This window comes from Saimiri boliviensis, chromosome 3, assembly GCF_048565385.1.
Source record: "Saimiri boliviensis isolate mSaiBol1 chromosome 3, mSaiBol1.pri, whole genome shotgun sequence".
Lineage (NCBI taxonomy): Eukaryota > Metazoa > Chordata > Mammalia > Primates > Cebidae > Saimiri > Saimiri boliviensis.
The window spans coordinates 51,517,369-51,534,347 of NC_133451.1; the positions used below are offsets into that span (position 1 = coordinate 51,517,369).

At 39.0% G+C, this 16,979-nt stretch overlaps 1 protein-coding gene across 7 annotated transcripts in view; it reads left to right on the plus strand.

The window, feature by feature from the left end:
• Positions 1 to 16,979, plus strand: part of CEP135 (centrosomal protein 135) — a 186,990-nt gene that overhangs the window by 23,517 nt on the left and 146,494 nt on the right. For 6 of the 7 annotated variants that reach the window (XR_012516837.1, XR_012516838.1, XM_074396162.1 and 3 more), the window contains exons 2-7: positions 3,583 to 3,739; positions 4,553 to 4,743; positions 5,967 to 6,134; positions 9,281 to 9,422; positions 11,954 to 12,038; positions 16,142 to 16,270. Coding sequence is in view for 5 of the 7 variants with exons in the window: in XM_074396162.1 (XP_074252263.1) it covers positions 3,627 to 3,739; positions 4,553 to 4,743; positions 5,967 to 6,134; positions 9,281 to 9,422; positions 11,954 to 12,038; positions 16,142 to 16,270 (828 nt within the window). In the remaining 2 variants the exon portion in view is untranslated. Of the gene's footprint in view, positions 1 to 3,582; positions 3,740 to 4,552; positions 4,744 to 5,966; positions 6,135 to 9,263; positions 9,423 to 11,953; positions 12,039 to 16,141; positions 16,271 to 16,979 lie in introns of those variants that run through there. The other variant, XM_074396163.1, reaches the window with a different exon arrangement.

Consider the following 16,979-nt stretch of genomic DNA (forward strand, 5'->3'; position numbering starts at 1 on the left):
CGCGGAAGCTAGGGGGCCGGTGGCGGCGGCGGCGGCGGTAGTGGCGGCGCCTTTGCCTTCCGGGAGGTCCCCGCGGGGCGGGTTCGGGCGCTGCCGGGAGGCCGCGCGGCCGCCGGAGGAAGTGGGGCTGGACCGGGCCCGACCTGGCGGGGAGGGGCGCGGGGACCGTTCGCCCTGGCCCCGCTTCCACGCCCGCTTCGCGTCCACGCCGGACGGTGAAGTCGCACGCCGGAGACTTGCCGGGGGCCAGCTTGGGCCCGGCTCGTCACGGAGCGTCAGTGTAGGCCGTGCAGGCACAGACTTGCTGTTGACCAGTGCATCGATTTACACATTAAATGCCCTGTCAGCCTAACAATCACCCACTCTCTTTCTAACAAAAATGTCCCAAAGCATAGAACGACAGCTTTTAATTCATCTTTGCCCAGCTCCTTCGAAGCACCACCACGGCTTTTCAGCCTTTGAGTTCAATAAGGAAGGACTCCGAGATAACCACAGCTAACGGGTTGTCCTTTGTTGTCGTTTGGGATTTTTGTTTATGTTTTTAGCTCCCATGCACACGTACGTACACACAGCAATGTTTTTGTAAAAATTAAATGTACTGGTTTTCAGACGTCAACCCGCAGAGTTAAGTAGATGAATACTTCTACACATCTATGTATGGCGGATCCCCCCCACCAAACCTAACCTTTTATGTTGCTTCTCCGGAAACTTAAAAGAGTGTAGCCGCCATGTCTGGATGGGGATTATGAGGGAGGGCAATAGTGCATGGGTGGGGACGGCCTAACATGTTTTTGTCTGGAAGGATTTTAATCTGTCCTGAGGCCCTGGTCATGATTTATGGATTCATATTTATTCTCATTTCCCCCCGCCAAAGCAGGATATGAGGCGGTATTATCTCTGGGTCACTGGACTTGGTAGCAAAGAGGGGAAATGTTTGAGTGGTGCACGCGCTGCAAGTTGACACCCTGCTAGTAATACATACGGATTTGTCAGGTGTATTTCTGATGTCTGCGGGAATTTCCCTGAAAACCCTGCATCACTTAGGTGTCTCTTGTGGAAGGAACCTAGGAAATCCATGAGGAAGCCATTTAGAAAAAGTTAACGAGCAAGGAGAGAGATTTATAGAAAGGAGTAACCAAGGAGAACGACTAATTTAAAAGTTCTCTGGTAAGTTGAGGCAGCATGGTACAGAAACCAGGGTGCTGGGCCAGGACTTAGAAGACCTGGTCTCTGATGACCACCCACCTACTTTGTGGCCCCGTGGTTTTGGAATAGTTACTTTCTTGAGGCCCCATGGTTTTGGAAGAGTTAAGTAGGGATGATATCGTTGATCTTTCTCCCTCCCAGGGTAGCTGTGGGGTTCGACTTTTACATGTATGCTCATGTATGTATTTTATATATATTGTGGAGAACAACCGATATAAAACAATTTTTAGTTGGCTTAGGATTGCGACTGTCATGACTACATTAGCAAAGGTTAGAAAAGAGCAAAGTTCTAAAGAAATTATCTTTGTGCTAAGTGTATTGGCTCACACCTGTAAACCCAGCACTTTGGGAGGCAGAGGTGGAGAATAGCTTGAACTGAAGAGTTGGAGACCAGCCTGGGTAACATAGCAAGACCCTGTCTCTAAAAAAGGTAAAAATTAAAATATATATAAAAAAGAAATGATCTTTGGAAAAGTCCATTTAGGGCAGATTGATAGGAATATATTCATAAATATTAAAAAAGACAAAGACAGACTTGTACAGAGGTACTTGTGTCTTTTTTTTAAAATTGAAGTGAAATTGACATGGTGAAACCCATGGGTCTTAAGTGTACTATTTGAAAAGAACATTCTGAGGCCGGGCATGGTGGCTCATGCCTGTAATCCCAGCACTTTGGGAGGCCGAGGCGGGTGGATCACAAGGTCAGGAGTTCGAGACCAGCCTGGCCAAAATGTTGAAACCCTGTCTCTACTAAAAAAATACAAAAATTAGCTGGGCGCGGTGTAACACGCCTGTAATCCCAGCTACTCAGGAGGCTGAGGCAGGAAAATCGCTTCAACCTGGGAGGTGGAGGTTGCAGTGAGCCAAGATCGTGCCATTGCACTCCAGCCTGGGTGACAGAGTGAGACTCTGTCTCAAAAAAAAAAGAACATTCTGTAAGTGTATACACCTGTGTAATCACTACCCCAATCAATGTAATATTTTCATTACTCTAAAAGGTTCTCTGTTAACTCTAAGAGACAATCGCAACCGCTTCACCTCCCCAGGCAACTACTGTTTTAATTTCTGTCCCCATAGTTTAATTTTACTTGTTCATCAACTTCATGTATATGGAGTCATACAGTGTATGTCTGGTTTCTTTTGCTCAAATAATGTTTCTGAGATTCATCCATAATGTTGATGTGTATCAGTAGTTCCTTTTATCCCTTAGTATTGCATTGTGTAAATATAGTTTATCCTTTCTGCTGTTGATGGGGGTTTAGGTTGTTTCCAGTTTGGGTCTACGATGAGTAAAGCTCCTGTGAACATTCTTGTAGAGTCTTTTTGTGGATATTTTTTATTTCTGTAAATACTTGGGAATAGAATCATAGGGTTATAGCCTAGAAGTATGTTTAACTTTATAAAAAACTGCCAGACTTTTTCCAAAGTGATTTTATACTCCCGTCAGCAATGTGTGAAGATTCTAGTTGCTCTAGATCTTTGTGACATTTTCTATTGCTGGTCCTTATAATTTTAGTCATTCTAGTTTGGGAGAAATTGTACCTTGTTGTTTTAATTTATATTTCTGTGATGACTACTGTTGAGCACCTTTTCATATGATTATTCCCATTCAGACACCTATTCGAGATGTCTGTTCAAGTCTTTAGCTCACAAAATTTTAGTTTTAGCCCAAATTAATGTTATTAATGGGATGTTTGTCTTATTATTGAGCTATAAGAGTTCCTTTTATATTTTCTATACAAATTCTTTGTCAGATGTTGTGAATATTTTTTCCCACTCTTTGGTTTGCCTTATATTCTTAATTGAGTATTTTGATGGGCAGACATTTTAAATTTTGATGAAGTCTAATTTATCAAATTTATCTTTTTTTTTTTGAGGCAGAGTTTCACTCTTGTTACCCAGGCTGGAGTGCAATGGCGCGATCTCGGCTCACCGCAACCTCCGCCTCCTGGGTTCAGGCAATTCTCCTGCCTCAGCCTCCTGAGTAGCTGGGATTACAGGCACGTGCCACCATGCCCATCTAATTTTTTGTATTTTTAGTAGAGACGGGGTTTCACCATGTTGACCAGGATGGTCTCGATTTCTTGACCTTGTGACTCACCCGCCTCGGCCTCCCAAAGTGCTGGGATTACAGGCATGAGCCACCGCGCCCAGCTCTATTGTTTTAACTTTAAAATTTAGTTGTATGAGGAAATATTTATTTTAATCCAGCAACAGGAATATCATGAGCATCGATTTTAAATCTGAATTTTCCAGAAGGCTGCCTACCTGAAGAAAAACAAAAAATAATTGCTTCATATTAAAAGATATTTTTCTTTTTATTGTGAAACAACAATTATAGCTATAATATAATGATGTTTTATTCTTTTCTCTCAGGACTTTAATTTTTGGAAGCGAATACACTTATTTTGAAAGACAAGATGACTACAGCTGTAGAAAGAAAGTATGTTAATATTAGAAAAAGACTGGATCAGCTGGGATACCGCCAGACTCTGACAGTGGAGTGTTTACCTTTGGTAGAAAAACTTTTCAGGTAAAGACAAAAATACAGTTTTAAGATCCCTAATCCACTTACCTTATTTCTGATTGAACTTCATGCTTCAGTAAAGCAAAGCGTAGATTTTCTAAAAGGCTTTAAACCATCTGAAGCTCATCAGTTTTTTCACTGTCTTCAGTCTTCCACATTGCAGAACTCTAAAGGTCACCACTCATGCTGTACTATTCAAAGTAAACGTTTCTGAGGGTTTTCTCTGTGAATAGAATTATAGTTTTTTTGGGTATCTGATACAGTTGAGAGACAATTTTCCCTTAAGCTCTTTTTTTCCCCTTAAGTTCTGTGTCTGCTTCACTGGTCTTCAAATACAGTCATGCATAGATTCATGACGGGGATAGGTTGTGAGAAACGTGTCATTCGTTAGGTGATTTTGTCATTGTACCAACATCATAAGGTGTGCTTAACATAAATCTAGATAGTTTAGCCTACCACAAACCTAGGCTATATGGTATCTATCCTATCGGCTCCTAGGCTACAAAGCTGCATAGCATGTTACTACACTGAATATTACAGGCAGTTGTAACACAATAGTACCTATTTGTGCATCTGAACATAGGTAATCATAGAAAAGATATGTGTTGTGCTACAGTGTTACAATGGCCAGGATCTCACCAGGCAATAGAAATTTTTCAGCTCCCCCTGTTATAAATTTTACAGGACTACTGTCCTTCCTGTATGTGGTCTGTTGTTGACCAAAATGATGTTATGTGGCACATGACTCTTTAGAAATACGTTTTAGTTGTTAGAAAGTTAATGAAATGTTTCCTGGTATTAAATTTTCTGTTCTTTTAGTGACTTAGTTCATACAACAGAGAGCCTTCGGCAATCAAAATTATCTGCTGTGAAAGCTGAAAAAGAAAGTGCCAATTTTGATTTTGTTTTGGAACCCTATAAACTTGAAAATGCAAGATTGAGTAGAGAAAATAATGAATTGTACCTAGAGTTAATGAAACTGAGAGAACACTCAGACCAACACATTAAAGGTAAGTGAAAATTTGGTAATTTTTAAAATGCAATGTCTTTGTCCTTTTTGTTTTGTATGAAGGAAAGGCTAATGTCTAATTTTAAAGCAATCAGTTAGAAAATATGATAGTCCTGCAGCTGGATGCTGTGTGCCTGTAATCCCAGCTAATCGGGAGTCTGAGGTGGGAGGATTGCTTGTGCCCGGGAGTTTGAGACCGGCCTGGGCAACATAATGAAAACTTGTCTCAAAAAAAGGAAAGAAAATATGAATTAACTGGGCATGGTGGTGCGTGCCTGTAATCCCACCTACTTGGGAGGCTGAGGCAGGAGAATTGCTTGATCCCAGGAGGTAGAGGTTGTGGTGAGCCAAGACTGCACCACTGCACTCCAGCCTGGCAACAGAACGAGACTCTGTCTCAAAAACAAAAAAAAGAAAATATGATAGTCCTTCTGTTAATATCTCCTGAAATACTTTAGGGTATGCTGAAGAGTTCCTGAGAAGGAAAATAAATGTGCATTCTATAGCTATGATAGTCTTCACTATATGTGGATTAAATTTTTAGAATTAAAATTGCCATAGGGAATATTAAATTGGAATTGAAGAAATGTTCTTGAAACAACTTTTGTTTTTCCCTTACTGAAAATAAAAGTAGTAAATGAGGTGAAAACCATGTATCATGCTTTTTTTTTTTTTTTTTTTAAAAGACGGGGTTTCACCATGTTGGTCAGGCTGGTCTTGAACTCCCGACCTCAGGTGCTCCACCCGCCTTGGCCTCCAAAGTGCTTGGATTACAGATGTGAGCCACCATGCCTGGCCGTATCATGCTGTTTTATAGTCAGTCTTTGAGCTGTCAAGTAGAATAGGATGATTTCAAAGGTAGTAGGGAAAAGGTAATTATATGGTTATCTTAGTATGAATTATTCTTATATTCAGTAGAAAATTTTATCTAATACATGGTGTGAATTCAAAATCCTTTAGCATCAGACCCAATTTACTGGAGCAAAAGCTGTGATGTACATTAGGCTCAACAGTAGATGAAAAATGAAGATTTCTTTTTGTGCTTAGTGAGTTAATTGCAGTTTTGTTAATAATAGTAGAAGAAGTAATAAGCTTCAATTAAAGCATTCATAAGAAGCAGGTGGAGACTTTTAAGTAGATACGACTTTTTGTATTTTGTGAAATGGAAAAACTTCATGGATTTCTTGACCTTTAAAATGGTCTTTGAATCTTTTTCCTTATAAGAATTGAAAACTTCATTGAAGAAGTGTGCACGTGAAACATCTGATCTGAAATTTCTAAATAACCAGTATGTTCATAAACTCAAACTATTGGAGAAAGAGAGCAAAGCTAAGAATGAAAGAATTCAACAACTTCAAGAAAAGAATTTGCATGCTGTAGTACAAACTCCAGGTAAATTGATTCCTTCTCAAGACACGTTGTACACATTTGATCTTTTAAAGATATTAAAACCATTGACTAGGCCGGGCGCGGTGGCTCAAGCCTGTAATCCCAGCACTTTGGGAGGCCGAGGCGGGTGGATCACGAGGTCAAGAGATCGAGACCATCCTGGTCAACATGGTGAAACCCCGTCTCTACTAAAAACACAAAAAATTAGCCGGGCATGGTGGCGCGTGCCTGTAATCCCAGGAGGCTGAGGCAGGAGAATTGCCTGAACCCAGGAGGTGGAGGTTGCGGTGAGCCGAGATCGCGCCATTGCACTCCAGCCTGGGTAACAAGAGCGAAACTCTGTCTCAAAAAAAAAAAAAAGAAAACCATTGACTAAAATAGGACTCGGATTAGATTTTCATGCTTAGACTTTAGTGTTTTCAAACACTAAAGTCTAAGCATGAAAATATATACTGAATAGACCATAAACTTCTTGATTTATTTCTAATGATTCAGGTAGTAGTTTATACATGTGCTTAGAAATGTATGTAGTATTAGCTACTTAGATACAAGTACTCTAATGCCCAGAGCTTTCTCTAATCAATATTTTAAATTCTTTTTTCTTTTACTATTACCATTATTATTTTAGTTGTAAAAGTAATCCATACTTATTAAAGAATTTGGAAATTATGTACCTTCTTAGTTTATTATTTTTAGCATTATGCTCAGTAGTTACAGAACAAGAAAAAGAAATGATGGGGCCAAGTGCGGTGGCTCACACCTGTAATCCTAGCACTTTGAGAGGCTGAAGTAGGCAGATCATTTGAACCTAAGAGTTCGACACCAGTGTGGGAACATGGTGAAACTCCATCTCTACCAAAAATACAATAATTAGCTGGGCATGGTGGCACAAGCCTCTATAGTTCCAGCTACTTGGGAGGCTGAGGTGGGAGGATTGCTTGAGCCTAGGAGGCGGAGTTTACAGTGAGCTGAGATTGCACCACTGCACTCCAGCCTGGATGACAGAGTGAGACTGTCTGAAAAAAAAGAAAAAGAAATGATGGGCCATATCCAGAGTTGGTGATTGTTCAGCAAGTATGGGTTGGTGGAAGAATCTCCAATATTAGTGACAAAATCATTAAGAATCTGAACCATGGGATCAAAATTGTGGAAGTAAGTGAGTCACAGGAGGCTGCTGGAGTAGGAGACTAGGTCAAGATGGAGAGATTAAGGAGCATGGTGAGGACCAAAAGTAATTTGGCTGCTATGAAGATTGCAGTCAGAATGGAATTTTGAAGTTGAAGAACTAGAAGCCAGCAGAGTTCTGAGTGATGACAAAGGCCAAAGTGTTGTCATGTTATTTTGTGCCCGAAGCTGAGTGAAGAGGAGATTTCTGAGAGTGGACAAATTAGAACTGTGAAGCCAGGTGGGGGAAGACTCAGTGGAGCATGAGATAGTGTAGGAAATGAGCTGGGCACCGGGATTGTGAGCCAAAAGCAGAAGAGATGAAGAAAAGTGGGAGTCAACCTTGGAAGTTACTAGAAGATTAAAGCCAAAAAAAAAAAGGATAATCAGGTTTCCTGAGGAAAAAATGGGATAGACTCCAGAGAGATTCAAGATGTGTAATCAATCTGGTTACTAAATGTAGATTTGGGAAGTACAGGAATTCTCAGACTTCTCTTTCAAGTGAATGAGTAGGTGGAGGATGATACTATTTCCTAAGTTAGAGAATTTGGGAAGCAGAATAGGAGTCCACTTTTGGATGTGTGGAGTATGCTATACCCACGAGACATTCCTGTCTAAATTTTAGGTAAACAGTGTGGGATATGTAGATCTGTTCTCAAAAGTGTGGGCCTAGGTGGAGATGCAAATTTGAGAGTCATTGGAGTCTCATGGTAATTGAAACTATGGGTGTACTAAGAATTAACCTAGTGAAATTATGTAGACTGGGAAAAGAGGAGACCCAAAGTCAGACCCTAGGGGAATTGGTATTTAAGGGAGTGGTGGAAGAAGATGGCTTTTGAAAGACACTGAGGAGCCACCAAGGAGGAAAACCAGGAGGTAAGAAAAGAAGCAAGTGGTTAGCTTTGTTTGGTCAAACAGGTTAATTAAATACTTTTGTCCCAGTTTTCTGATCCTTAAAACTAGAGGTAGGAGGGGCTGGGCATGGTGGCTCACACCTGTAATCCCAGCACTTCGGAAGGCCGAGGCTGGTGGATCTCGAGGTCAGGGTTTCAAGACCAGCTTGGCCGACATAGTGAAACCCTATCTCTACTAAAAATACAAAAATTAGTTGGGCTTAGTGGCGAACACCTGTAGACCCAACTGCTTGGGATGCTGAGGCAGGAGAATTGCTTCAACCTGGGAGGCAGAGGTTGTAGTGAGCTGAGATCACGCCACTGCACTCCAGCCTGGGCGACAGAGCAAGATTCCATCTCAAAAACAAACAAAAACTGAGGTAGGAGTATACAAAATTTGTTAGAATTTTAATGAGAAAAAATTGTGTATTATGTTTGTTCTTCACAAGGATCTGCTACTTTTTCAAATACATTTCTAATCTTGGCAAAATCCTTAAAAAGATAAATTATCCATGTATTTTGGCCAAGATAAGATAAATCTAGCTACAAGAAAATTTAGTCCTACTATTTGTAATGATTAAGAAAACATTCCCTCCTAATTCAGATTATAGCACAGCTATATATTACAAATGACATTCCATTCATTATATTCTAACTTTGCTACTTACAATTTCAGTTATCTGCTATGTTGATATTGCTTAACAAGCACGTATATTTTAGTACTCACTGCCAGTTCTCTGCTAGTGATAATTTCTTAAGCTCATAATAGTGAACACCGCAGGCACATTCAGCTTTTAAACTTGCCAAAGTCTGATCCCCATCTAGTGGACAAACATAATAAGCCTGGGCATATATGCCAAGCATGCAGGCATATAAAACTTGTTTGATAACCAGGTCTTGTTGAGGTTTTTAGGAATGCATTGTTTAGTTAAAGATCGGAGTGGTTATTTGCATGTTGATGGAGAAAATATTTTATCAATATGTAATATGAACTGCAGACACACTTTATAACCAAAAGGCTAACCTGGAATATTTAATTCTAAGACATGGTTTTGTTTCTTCTTAATTTTTTAAGACACTCATTCTTTTTAGGTGGCAAAAAAAGAAGTATTGCTTTCAGGCGCCAGCGTATGCAAATTGATGAACCAGTTCCTCCCTCTGAAGTCAGTTCGTATCCAGTTCCGCAACCAGATGACCCTTACATTGCAGACCTCCTGCAAGTGGCTGATAACAGGTGCATTAAATAATTCTTTGTTGGCTTGAGTTAATTGAGCACTCAATTAATTAGCTGTACGTTTCTTGATGGGAACACTTTTTGTCTTGCTAACTATTGTCTCTCCAGTGTCTAGCACAGAACTTTGCACAGGCATTCAGTAAATACTTTCAGATTGATATAAAATGTTTTTACTTGTTTTGAAACTTTGATCAAATAGATCATATATCTAAGTTTTCTGTTCATACTGGCTTAAAAATAATTTAATGCCCTTAAGGACTTGTTTCAGTAGAGCTGCTTTGACATTTTGTGTCATCTCCAAGTAAGAGGCATCTTTTACAGGAATCTTTATTACTTCAGATTTATGTCAAATGCCAGTTAAATATGAAGAGATTTGTAACTGGATTTGAAATTCACTTTTTTTAATGGTTTCTCTAGCTCTGTGTTTATATTTCCTTACATTTGCATCAGATATCAATTCCATTTAATTGAAACTTTATTAAGCCTCCTAGGCAAGGCACTGTGTAAGTGTTCTGATGATATAAAGGTTTGAAGAAGATGGGTGTTTTTGCTTTTGAGAAGCTTGTAGCCCAGTACTAGAGATGAGACTAGACGTTCACAAAATGCAATTCAGATAATTATAAGAGGCTCAAAGAAATGGATGAGCACTAGCCTCCATGGTAATAGTTGGAGAAGCATTTGAAACTATGGAATACACTAATGGCAATAGTTTATGCAGGTAGCTTTTTATTTTTTTAGTTATGCAGAGAATGTTGGGGGTGGTTATTAATCTCAGTAGATCAATCTAAAAGAGTGCATCAGGACCAGGTGCAGTGGCTCACGCCTGTCATCCCAGCACTTTGGGAAGCCAAGGCAGGAGGATTGCTTAACCTATGAGTTTGAGACCAGCCTGGGCACTATAGTGAGACCATGTCTCTACAGAAAATTTTAAAATTAGCCAACCCAGCTACTTAGGAGGCAGATCATTTGAGCCTAGGAGGCAGAGGTTGCAGTGAACCGAGATTGAACCACCGCACTCCAGCCTGGGAGACAGAATGAGACCCTGTTAAGCTACTGATGAAGATCTCTGCACTCAGTTGTCACACAATTTTTTTTTTTTTCTGAAACAGAATCTCACTCTGTTGCCCAGGCTGGAGTACAGTGGCGCGATCTTGGCTCACTGCAACTTCTGCCTTGTGGGTTCAAGCGGACTACAGGCACCTGCCACCACGTCTGGCTAATTTTTTGTATTTTTAGTAGAGATGAGGTTTTACCGTGTTAACTAGGATCACTTGACCTCAAGTGATCCACCTGCCTTGACCACCCAAAGTGCTGGGATTACAGGCATGAGCCACCATGCCTAGCCAGTATTTTTATATAGTTATTTGACCTTAACAGGGAAGTGTTTTGTTCTTACAATCTGATACTTCTCAGACAATGTGTTGTTATTATTTAGGGAATTATTTGGGGTGCATAAGTGACAGTCTCTTTCAGTTGTCCTGTTTAATTTATATATTCACATTTTGTTTGTATTCAGAGTCATTCATGCATTTACATGAGTGCAGTTGCATACATACTCGTCTCTTAAACCTAGATTAATATAAAATGTTGGTTCCAGTAACAGCAGGTACAGGCTGTATATAGCCTCATTTACTCCACCCCATGGAAAATCTTTTAAAACCAGACGTGGGGCTGGAAGTGCTGTGGTTACGCCTGAAATCCCAGCACTTTAGGAGGCTGAGGTGGGAGGATTGCTTAAGCCCAGGAGTTCAAGACCAGCTTTGGTAACTTGGAAAAACTGTCTCTACAAAACATGTAAAAATTAGCCAAGTGTGGTGGCATGTGCCTATGGTCCCAGGTACTCGGGAGGCTGAGGTGGGAGGATTGATGGAGCTGTAGAGAGCTGTGATTGGGCCACTGGATTCTAGCCTAGGTGCTGAAGGAGACTCTGTCTCAAAAAACAAACAAACAAACAAAACCAGACCTGGCTTCAGACTTTGTCCTTCCAATATGAAAGTGGATTGTGTCATATTGTACCTGTACAACTAATTTGGACAAAATCTTGATTCTGTTAGAATTAGTTCCAGAAGGCATAGGTTTTTTGCTGTAGTAACACATGATCTTTCTCTCCAGGGTTTCAAAGTAGTATTAGACAATAGAGGGTTACTTAGGGTCAGAAAACACATTGTAGTTTCTTATTTCACTTACTAAGCCTGTAAATTTCAGAGTAAACTCCCAGTTTTCTTAACTTAAGAATTGGCAGCAGTACCTCAAAGCATTTTCCTGGGGATCAAATGCAATAGTGAGGTGTGTCTTGCATGATGTATCTGAGTTTCAAATTGTTTACCACTCAGTTTTTAATCTATTCTTACAAACCAACTCTCCATGATGATGTAATATATGTTGATTTGGGAACCCTTTGGCACAATATGCTCTACATCTTTGAGAAGCTGAAAGTATAGGATTTATGAAGGAACACATCTAGTTTCATTTCTTGTTATTTTGTATTTCTTCACAAAAGTATATTGGCATTAATTTAAAGTGCTTTTCAGGATTCAAGAACTTCAACAGGAAGTGCAACAGCTACAAGAAAAGTTAGCGGTGATGGAAAGTGGGGTGAGAGATTATAGCAAGCAGGTAGGATTTTTATTTACTTGCATAGCAGGGATTGAGATAGGTATGCTGTGATTGTAAATAGAATTGGGTTATATTTGATATTACCAAAACTGAGTTTTTACACAGTTTGTATCTTTTTCATCAGATTTGTTAATAGAGTTCATAGCTGGAATGGCTTAGGTGGTTTTAGAGCACTTACTTGGTCCATTCCCTTTACTATTCATTGAGGTGAATAGTAGTTTTTTGTTTGGTTTTTCTTTTAGTTGAATCATTTATCTCCCCAAATATAATTTTATAACCATATTACATTTTTCATCTCAGGAGATATTTTATTGAAGTGTGGTATGTTTTATAATTTTATTTTGTGATTGTTTTACTCTTATTATAGATTTTGTCATATTGAACACTAGTCTCTTAGAAAGTTACTCTTGTGTTGCCATTTTTGTGTGTGTTTTCTACAAGCACTAGTCCTCTTGCAACAGTTTTCTGAAGAAGCAGGATAATTCATAGATGCAGAGTTATAGTATAACCATAGCAAGTTTTGTCTTTTCATAATTTCTGTTGGTGTCTTGGCTACATTTTCATTTGAGTAATTACAGGCTTGTTTTCTTAATATGTTTCCTGAAGGTTAATTGCATAACACGTTTTTCATTTTTTGCATATGACTGCATTTTTATTTATGAGTGATCTGCACACATAAATATAGATGTAACTTAGATGTTGGTATAACTAAGTCTGTCAAGTGTTTTGAAGATTATTTGGATAAAAATGGAGTTAAAGGAAATTGGCCAAAAGTGGTGGTTCATGGTGGTTCATGTCTGTAATCCCAGTACTTTGGGAGTTCGAGGCAGGTGGATCACTTGAGGTCAGGAGTTTGAGACCAGCCTGGGCAACATGGTGAAACCCCATCTCTACTGACAGAAATTAGCTGGGGTTGTGGCGTGTGCTTGTAATCCCAGCTACTCAGGAGTCTAAGGCAGGAGAATCACTTGAACCTAGGAGGCGGATGTTACAATGACCCCAGATTGCAACACCACCCTCCAGCCTGATGACAGACCCTGTCTCAAAAAAAAATAAAAGAAAGGAAATCATAATGTCAACCAAAAAACTTACTTCATGAAGAGATGTTGAAAATATCCAATATGCACATGAGTTTGGTAGTATTGGCATTTTGCATTTTATAGTTACACTTTCACTTATTCTGGGTACTTTATGAACAGAAAGTTTGTACCATCTCTGTGAGGTGGCTGAAGTGTTTGGAGAAAACAGCGTGACCATTCTGATTAAAGCCACCAATTTATTGTGGTTCTCAATCTTAGTTGAGCTTACTCTGTTGCCTATCAGTTATTTGTCTTTTTTTGCTTGAGTTTATTCTGTTTTTCTCAGCACATATTCCAGGTTTTGCTGTTTTTAAGCTGTCTTCCCAATTTATAATACTCATCTTCTGAGAATGTCACCTTGTCTCAGCTTTCTATCTGTACCTTTAAAATGAGCCGTATTTGTACTCAGGCTGTTTTAAGACTTAGTGGGCAGGGTATTGTTCTTTTTTACTTAAGGCTGAGTTGCCTGTGCTCTTGACCCCATTTCCTGTTTTCTCCTTAGGACCTTACTTTAATCAATTGTTCTTTTTTTCTTTACCAAGTAGGTATAGAACCACTTATCAAGGATTAATTCGTTTAATCTTCATAACAATCCTATGAAGAGGTACTACTCTTGTCATAACTAACATCCCTTTAAAAAAAACTCTTGTAACTACCTCTCCCTCTTGAGGATTCCTTCTCCCTCTCCATGCAGACGTCTCCAAAGACGGTCGTACTTGATTATCTCCATTTTTGTCTCTGTTTCTCCACCTCTTGCTCGCTCCTTAACCTATTGTAGTCTGTCTTCCTTACCCACTATGTGAATTGGTCTAGTTAATGACATCAATAACATTAACTGCTAGATCCAAAAGGATTCTTACAGCCTTTATTTTCTTGACCTACTCTATGGTATTAGATATTATTGATAATGCCTTTTTGAAACTCTTCCATGACTTCATTTTTTTCCAGTTTTTTTTTTTTTAAGCCTCTTATAACATATTTTTTTGGCTTTTTTTCACATGTCCACTCCCTGAAATAATACTTTTTTCCTAGATTCTGTTTTTGACCCCTTCTCCTCTTCTGTGTCTCTCCTCAAGTGTCCTCATCTGCTGTCTTGGTTTAAAATATTACGCCTGTATATTGATGAGTCTGCCATCTCTCTTTGTCTCAGACTTCTCTGCCGAACTCCAGACCCATGTACCCAACTTCATACTGGGCATTTCCCCTTGGATATAGTCTTTCTGTACTCATATGCCTTATACTGAACTTGTTCTCTTCTGGTTTCAATTCCTGGATTCTCTCCTTTGGTTGGTAGCATCAACATTTGCCCAAGTGCACATTCTGTAGTCTTTCTAGATCTCTTTCTCTTGCCTTCAAATACCACTCACCAAGTTGTGTCATTTTTCCTGGCTAAATGCTTCTTAAACTTAATTCTTCTGATCTACCTTCTACCACTGTTTTATTTTAATCATTAATTGTCTCTTATGTATTCCTGCATTAGGTCTCCCTGACTCTGGTTTTATTCCTGTCAGTTTCATCTTTTAGTCCAGGGTAATCATAATTAGTTTCTGCCTGATTCTTCAGACATCTCCAACTACTAGGTCTGATGTACATTACATCCAGTCATACTGAGCTGTTTATGCTATCTCAGACATACCATGTTGTTGTTACTTTTTGGTGTGTTTGGAATGTTTGGTTTTTATTTATTTATTTTAGGAAAACCAAAGCTTGGGCGGGGAGTGGTGGTTCACGCCTATAATCTTAGCACCTTGGGAGGCTGAGGCAGGTGGATCACCTGAGGTCAGGAGTTTGAGACCAGCCTGGCCAACATGGTGAAACCCCATCTCTACTAAAAATACAAAAAAATTAGCCAGGCATGGTGGCATGTGCTTATAGTTCCAGCTACTCAGGAGGCTGAGGCAGGAGAATGGCTTGAACCTAGGAGGCAGAGGTTGCGGTGAGCCGAGATCACGCTACTGTACTCCAGATGGGTGACAGAGCGAGATTCCATCTCAAAAAAAGAAAAAAGCATTACAATAGCAAAGACCTGGAACCAACCCAAATGCCCAACGATGATAGACTGGATAGGGAAAATGTGGTACATATACACCATGGAATATTATGCAGCCATCAAAAACGATGAGTTCACGTCCTTTATAGGGACATGGATGAACCTGGAAACCATCATTCTCAGCAAACTGACACAAGAGCAGAAAATCAAACACCGTATATTCTCGCTCATAGGCGGGTGTTGAACAATGAGAACACATGGACACAGGGAGGGGAGCACTACACACGGGGGTCTGTTGGGGGGAATGGGGGAGGGGCGGGGGGTGGGGAGGTGGGAAGAGATAGCATGGGGAGAAATGACAGATACAGGTGAGGGGATGGAAGGCAGCAAAGCACACTGCCATGTGTGTACCTATGCAACAATCTTGCATGTTCATCACATGTACCCCAAAACCTAAAATGCAATAAAAAAAAAAAAAAAAAGGAAAAAAAAAAAAAAAAAAAAAAAACTCCTCACCTAAAAAAAAAAAAAAAAGAAAAAAGAAAAGCTTAAAAGTGTGAGCTTTTCCAAATTCTTACATAAATAACAGATAATTAAATCCATCCCAGTTACCTATTTTTTTTAATATCAAGGTTCGGTAGCAACCTACTTTTCTTAGTATGTTATACTCATTCATTTATTCTATCAGAAACTGAAGTAGTTCAGGTTCAGTTCCAGTACTTGAGCATGTATGTAATCCGCTAGGAAATTTCTTTTTATATAAACATTGTTAAATCTTAAGGGAAAAAAATACAAAAACTTAATTAGGAAGAATCTATGTAGTAAAAATAATATGATATATTGACAATACTTCTGTTGACATTTTCTGTGTAATTTATTTTTGTTCTGCATATATGCATATAATGTGTGGACGTAAATATGAATGTTAATCTCTTGTATACATCGGAACATAAGAAAATATATCCAAATAAATGTTTGTTCAGTGTTAATCATTTGTTTAAATTTGAAATGACAGCATGACTTTATATCTTCAGATCGAGCTAAGAGAGCGAGAGATAGAACGATTGTCAGTTGCCTTGGATGGTGGTCGCTCTCCTGATGTCCTCTCTCTGGAGTCTAGAAATAAGACCAATGAAAAGCTTATTGCTCAGTTAAATATTCAGGTAATGGCTTTTATAATTATTTCACTGAATGTATATAATTGTGTTTATAGTAAACACTATGTGTTTATTATGGTCTACTGGTTTGTAAAAGTGGTGGGAGTTGTTCACTGAGTTATTATTTATAATAGGAAAAATTTGATAGAACAATGGTATTCAGAAATAAGGTGGAGTTGTTGAAAAATCATCTTTTTAAAGACTATTTAATGAGGCAGTAATTAAGATATACCATAACATTAACAATTTAAAGGAAGAGAATAAACTCTGGGGACATGATTGTCAATTTGGTTTTAAGAAAATGTATATATGGACTTGGAAAGAGAAAGCAAACAGAATATACCAAAGTATACTAACAAAGCTTATCTTTGTATGGTGGGATATTCTTTCTGGTTTTCTTTTTTGTTTTTCAAAACTGTTATAAGTATGTATTTCTTTTATAACATTAAAAAATTAAATATGTATATAAAAATTAAATACCTAGCTTTTATCTACTTACATAGAAGATTCCTTTGCCAGGCATTTGACCTAAGGCTGAAAGAGCAGGAGAGTTCCATACAGCATGACCCATGAACTTTAGAAATTTTGCTGTGACGGAGCTGCTTGGGCCACAGACAGAATTCTATATCATGATATTCTTGTCATATAGAACTCTGTATTGGGAAAAAGTTCACACAAATTTCTTATCCTTTCTATGCTTGAAAATTAAAGCCGA